Source organism: Mizuhopecten yessoensis, unplaced genomic scaffold, assembly GCF_002113885.1.
Source record: "Mizuhopecten yessoensis strain PY_sf001 unplaced genomic scaffold, ASM211388v2 scaffold7597, whole genome shotgun sequence".
Lineage (NCBI taxonomy): Eukaryota > Metazoa > Mollusca > Bivalvia > Pectinida > Pectinidae > Mizuhopecten > Mizuhopecten yessoensis.
The window spans coordinates 406,221-412,398 of NW_018407127.1; the positions used below are offsets into that span (position 1 = coordinate 406,221).

Genomic DNA, 6,178 nt, shown 5'->3' on the forward strand with positions numbered 1-6,178 from the left:
TCTAATTTATTACGAAAAGATCTAACATTTAAATGTAGTATTGAAATATTATTTGTCATATTTTTATCTGTAATTATCGGTCCAGGGTTACGATGTACATCACCTGACAGTAATATTAGAATAGTAATCATTGTTGATAGTGTCTAAATTGTGATATAAAGAAAGGATGTCTCTATCAATCAATGCTCCAGTNGCACAATAAACAATCATACACACTCACATCCACACACACACAATAAACAGTCATACACACCCGCATCCACACACACACACAATAAAAAATCATACACACTCACATCCACACACACAATAAACAATCATACACACTCACATCCACACACACAATAAACAGTCATACACACACATCTACACACACACAATAAACAGTCATACACACTCATATCCACACACACACAATAAACAGTCATACACACTCGCATCCACACACACACACAATAAACAGTCATACACACTCACATTCACACACGCACAATAAACAGTCATACACACTCGCATCCACACACACACAATAAACAATCATACACACTCACATTACCAAACACACAATAAACAATCATACACACTCAAATTCACACACACACAATAAACAGTCATACACGCTCACATCCACACACACACAATAAACAATCATACACACTCACATCCACACACACACACAATAAACAATCATACACACTCACATCCACACACACACAATAAACAAATAACCAAATAGACTACAAGTGTAAGTAGTACTAATATGGGAGAATGGTTTGACTAACTGCTAGCTTCCTTAAGGGTAAAAATTAAATAAAAATAAAATAAAATAAATAAGAGCAGAAAAAGGAAAAAGTGTAAAGGGAAGGAGATTGCATTGTTTTATTTTGTGTGGAAAGAATAAATATTTTTGCAGGTGTCTTTTGTAGCAGATATGTGTTTGAATGTGTGAGGGTGTGCATGTCTGGTTTCGAGGGTGTGAGTATATATGTTGGGTTTATAGCTTCAATTTGGTGTACAATTTTGTAAAAAAAAAAAAGGATCATTCTTGTGTGAAACCGCCGTGTTTGTAGTGTTTGCCATTGTAGTTTGTGGATCATGTCTTTTACTGAGCTGGTGTTGTGGTATATGTTGTTTACGTAGCGTGCTGCTCTTCGTTGTGTTTTTTCTATTTGTTTAATTTGGTTTGTGTTGTGTGGATCCGAAATGGAAGAGCAGTATTCAAGTTTTGGTTTGACTAGTGCTTTGTATGTGTGTTCTGTTATATGTGGTGAGTTTATTTTTAAGTTGCGTTTTTGAAAACCTAGGGACCTATTGGCATTGACTGTGATGATAATAATAATAATAATATACAACATTTGATATAGCGCCCTATCTAGCTAACATAAGCCACTCTAAAGTGCATTATACAGTACATAGATATACAATTAATACAATAAGGATATACAATTTTTGAGGAATTCGCAGGAGCTGCCTTATCAGGCGCTAACTACTAGTCCTATGCCACCTGTCTAATATCTCATTATGTGTGTATGCTGGAGATGTATCGTGTTCTGTTTGTAGTGGGACGTGCTTCCAACGGCATCTTTTATAGTGCCACCTCACTTGAATGCTACATCACAGATACCGCAACATCCACCCCAGACCATTTTATACTCCACCTGGGTTGTTGGAGTTGTGTGGGCTGGAGAAAAACACTTTTTCTGCAATATTCCATGCGTCTGACAACTTCAGGGATCGAACCCCGGCCGCCTGCGTGGAAGGCCGAAGTGTTAACCACTCGACCAATCCGCCCATGATGTTGTTAATATGTTTGTCTCATCGTAGGTTATTTTGTAATGTTAAGCCTTATATATAAGTATTTGCTGGATTCTACTTGGTGTAATGTGTGGTTGTGGAGTTTGTAGTCATGGTGTATTTTGTTGCATTTCTGTGCAATGTTGAATATGTTGCATTTGTCAGGATGAAATCTCATTAGCCAGTCCGTCTCCCATTGTCCTGCTGCATTAAGGTCATGTTGAAGTTTTAAAGTGTCTTCTTTGTTGTTTATCGTCTTGAATATGATGCTGTCGTTTGCAAATAGTCTTAAGTGTACTGTATTTCATGTATTCGTGGAAGTCATTGATGTAGATGAGGAAGAGGATGCATGGGGCCCAAACAGGTTCCTTGAGGGGACCCCAGAGGTTACCCCAGAGGTTACTTGTATTATGTCTGATTGTTTGCCCTCATGTACTACTGTTTGGGTGCGGAATGAGAAAAAGTCTGTAATCCATGCGTGTGTGTTCCCTGTTATCCCGTAATATTTGAGTTTGTACTGTAGTCGTTCGTGTGGGACTTTGTCGAAAGCTTTGGAAAAGTTCATAATGATGATGTCTGTCTGTTTGTTGATGTACACGTTGTTATTTGATGCGGGATCGTGTACGAAGGTGGTGAGCTGTGTTTCACAGGATCTGGAGGATCTAAAGCCGTGTTGTAGGTCATATAATATGTTGTTGTTCTCCAGATGTGTCATTGTGGCACTTGTTATGATGTGTTCCATGAGTTTACATGTGATGCAGGTTAGTGATATTGGTCTGTAATTTGCTGGGTTGTACTTGTCTCCTTGTTTGTATACTGGGTTGACGTTTGCCTGTTTCCAATCTGATGGTAGCTAGTGTTCCTGTAGTGAGCGAGCGGGTGAAGATTTTTGTGTGAATGGGTGCTGTGATTTCACTGAATTCTTTAAGTATTCTGCCGTGTATATTGTCAGGTCCTGTTGCTTTATGTGGGTTGATGTTGTTGAATAGTTTATTTATAGATGCCTTGTTTTGTAATGTGTATTTCTGGTTTTGTCCGGCAATCTCCTCCTAAATTTACCAACGGATCTCTTTGAAACTTGGTATACATTATAATCAAGATATGAAGTTGTGTATCCCTAAAAAGAATTTTGATTCAACAATTTTTCCAAAAGTTATTGCCCTTTAGTCATTTCAGTATTTGATTTTTTGTCCGGAGATTTTCTTCTACATTTTTTATAGCATGTCAGCTAACCACTCTTAGAATGATGCAGATCTTATTTCAATGTAAGAAAGTATATAACACTATATGGCATTTGATGGGCATATATTAGCTCTTTTTTTTTGCAGACATGCCAACTGTGATAGCTCTAGATGTGTCTCTGTCTATGAGTAGACCTGTGACAGGAACAGAATGTCCGGAGGAATATCAGCGTCGAAACTTAGCCATTCATGGCATCAACACCCTACTTGATTTTATGGCTTCAAGCTGTAGACTAGAACTGACTTCCTTGGTTTGTATTTACATATTTAAATATATTTTTTTGTCAGTGGTCAGATAGTGAAGTGATTATTTATTGCACTCATCTTTCACCAAAACATGACTGGACACTTAAGTTTTCTCCTACATTCAGTATACATTTAATACCACCTCATCAAACACTCGAGGGTGAAAACTGTAAATAAGGCACAAAAGCAGTAACAGAAAATGGCTTTTGTAACTGTTTAAAATATAATGGATGAGGTGAAGGAAACTCAGGCTATTTGCAGCCCTTCTTGATAACAAATGGATACAACAGATAATTTTAATGTTGTGTATGCATCATGAAAATATGTTTTACAATAGAGAAAAAAAGTCTTATTATTTGTCTGTTATCCTTCAGATATTGTCTGATGTGTTAAGAACATGCTATTCATTCCCGCTACTACTGGATGGAACTCTAGATTTTTAATTCATCCTATTGAGCCAGTCAGCTGTGTCACTATGTCCACGGAATATCCTGCTTACATGTACTATGCCAAAATTGTGTATACAAGTACCCAAGTAAGGTCTTATAAAGATTTAGGGTCCTTTGTTAATTTTCTACAGTCAAATGACAAAAGGAAGAAAATATTTCAGATTCCTTTTTGCGTAACTTCCAAATCTACATTATAGCGGTTGCAAGTAAGAATCATACATTTTATTTGAACTACAAATGTTTACTTATATAAGCAGGGCTCACGCTGTCGGTAGCCAAAGTAGCCATTGGCTACTTTTATTTTTTATTGGCTACTAAAAATTTGATGTGGCTACTAAATTGACTACTAAGTTTTTAAAAATGGGGAAACTCTGTATCTTTGTCGTAGAAAACGATCCGTCTACTCGAGCTCACGTGTGTATTGTGGCTGACACTGATTGCGTAAACATAATCAGGGTCGTCACAGATCAGCGCGCGCTGTACGACTGCGAGTTAATTAATGCTTTTGTCTAAGTTGTAAAGTCGATTATCAAGCTCCAGATGGCAAAAGGGGTTATAATTCTTGTACAATAATGGACAGTGGGGTCAAGTTAATAGGATGACCCATTGACGTTGAGAAAACAGTCTGATAAGCGAGTCACACATAGGTGGTCTCGCACAAGTACATTTGATGGCGCCGTAAACCGATCTGATAAACTCGTTCAAACACCGCATCCAACAAATTTATGGGTTCAGTATATCTAAATTAGTGTAGATGGTATTCATTTACCTTTTCAAGTACCGTAGTAAGCACAAATACGTCCGATATGCTTGACTAGAAAGTATAAGTATCGCCTTGAAACACCATGTCGAAGTGCCGATTTTCGGCCTTTCAGATAACTTCAAACGAGAGGCCCTATATCGTATCTGACTGTGTACCTTCGTGGCTAGATGTTTTAGAATTTCAAGTGATCGAGAAAAGTTATTTAGCATCCCAGTTATGCAGTTTTTAAAACAGCAAACCGTTCAGAATTACTTCGACGGTCGCTTGTATTAATAGGTGCCAATGGCCAAGTTGCGCGACGTGATGTGCTCCCGATTTATTCGAAGGGTTGGTCCACAGGTAATAGACACAACATATCCTATGCCTATATTCTAATTTGTACTAATTACATATTAGAATATAGGCATAGGATATGTTGAGTCTATTACCTGTGGGTTGGTCAATACCGTTATAAATTCGTCCTTTTCCTTTCAAATGTGTTCTACTGCCATTTACATTTGAAATGTGTGATCTTTTTAAATATATTTATATATTTTTTTTTACATAAAACATGAATTACGGTGAATGTAAACAAAGGAAAAATAATTATCAATATTGCATCACTGAGGCTACTTTTGATTTGGATTATATTAGTTTTATTTTTTGATTGAAGGCACGGAATTAAAGGCGATTAATATCATATTTGAACTTTTCAAGCTAGTTTTTTTCACAATTCCTGTGTCAAGAAAATGAGATAAAGGCTGATTTCTCTCTCTTTAATTTAACATCATATTGAATAGTATTGCACTTCAAAAAATATTAAATATTTAATGATTTTAATGGAGGGCCTATCCGTAACGGTTGGGGGCCGAGAAAGTATGGCCACTGTTTAAAAAAAATTGGCTACTGAAATTCAAACATGGCTACTTTTTTGGCTACTGATTTTTTACGTCCAGGGTGAGCCCTGTATAAGGCTCGTCTCACTGATAACCCTTTATGGGTTTTTTTGCAACTTGGAGGGAAATAATTATGCATATCATCTGGGAATGTGACAAAGTACAGAACTTTTTACAATCTTAAGAAATATTATTAGAGGCATTGATCATTAGCTCACCTGCCCGAAGGGCAAGTGAGCTTATGCCATGGCGCATCGTTCGTCCGTCCGTCCGTCAACTTTTCCTTTAAAACGCTACTTGTTCTGAACGGCCCAGTAGATTTGGACTAAATTTGGTCTGGAGCATCGTTAGGCCAAGGGGACTCAATTTTGTATAAATGATGGGTCTGGCCCCCCTTGGGGCTGAGGGACGGGGCCCAATAGGGGAAATATAGCAAATTCTTTAAAATCCATCTTCTTCTGTAGGAATGAAAGGATTTGTTCCATATTTGGTCTGAAGCATTCTTGGGTGAAGGGGAATCAATTTTGTATAAACGGTGGGTGTGGCCCCACTGGGGGCTGAGGGGCAGGGCCCAATACGGAAAATAAAGCAATTTTTTTAATATCCTTCTTCTTCTGTAGGAATGAAAGTATTTGTTCCATATTTGGTCTGAAGCATCCTTGGGACAAGTGGAACCTATTTTGTTTAAACCATGGGTCTGGCCCCCCAGGGGTCTGAGGGCCGGGGCCCAATAGGGGAAACATAGCAAATTGTTCTTTAAAATCCTACTTCTTTTGTCGGAATGAAAGGATTTGTTTTATATTTGGTGTA

General features: G+C 37.7%; 1 protein-coding gene across 1 annotated transcript in view; it reads left to right on the forward strand.

Annotated features, from left to right (window-relative positions):
• Positions 1-6,178, forward strand: part of LOC110453992 (von Willebrand factor A domain-containing protein 9-like) — a 33,680-nt gene that overhangs the window by 4,118 nt on the left and 23,384 nt on the right. Inside the window, exon 2 of the mRNA XM_021503263.1 lies at positions 3,123-3,286. Coding sequence (XP_021358938.1) covers positions 3,125-3,286 — 162 coding nt within the window. The 5' untranslated portion in view covers positions 3,123-3,124. The remainder of the gene's footprint in view (positions 1-3,122; positions 3,287-6,178) is intronic.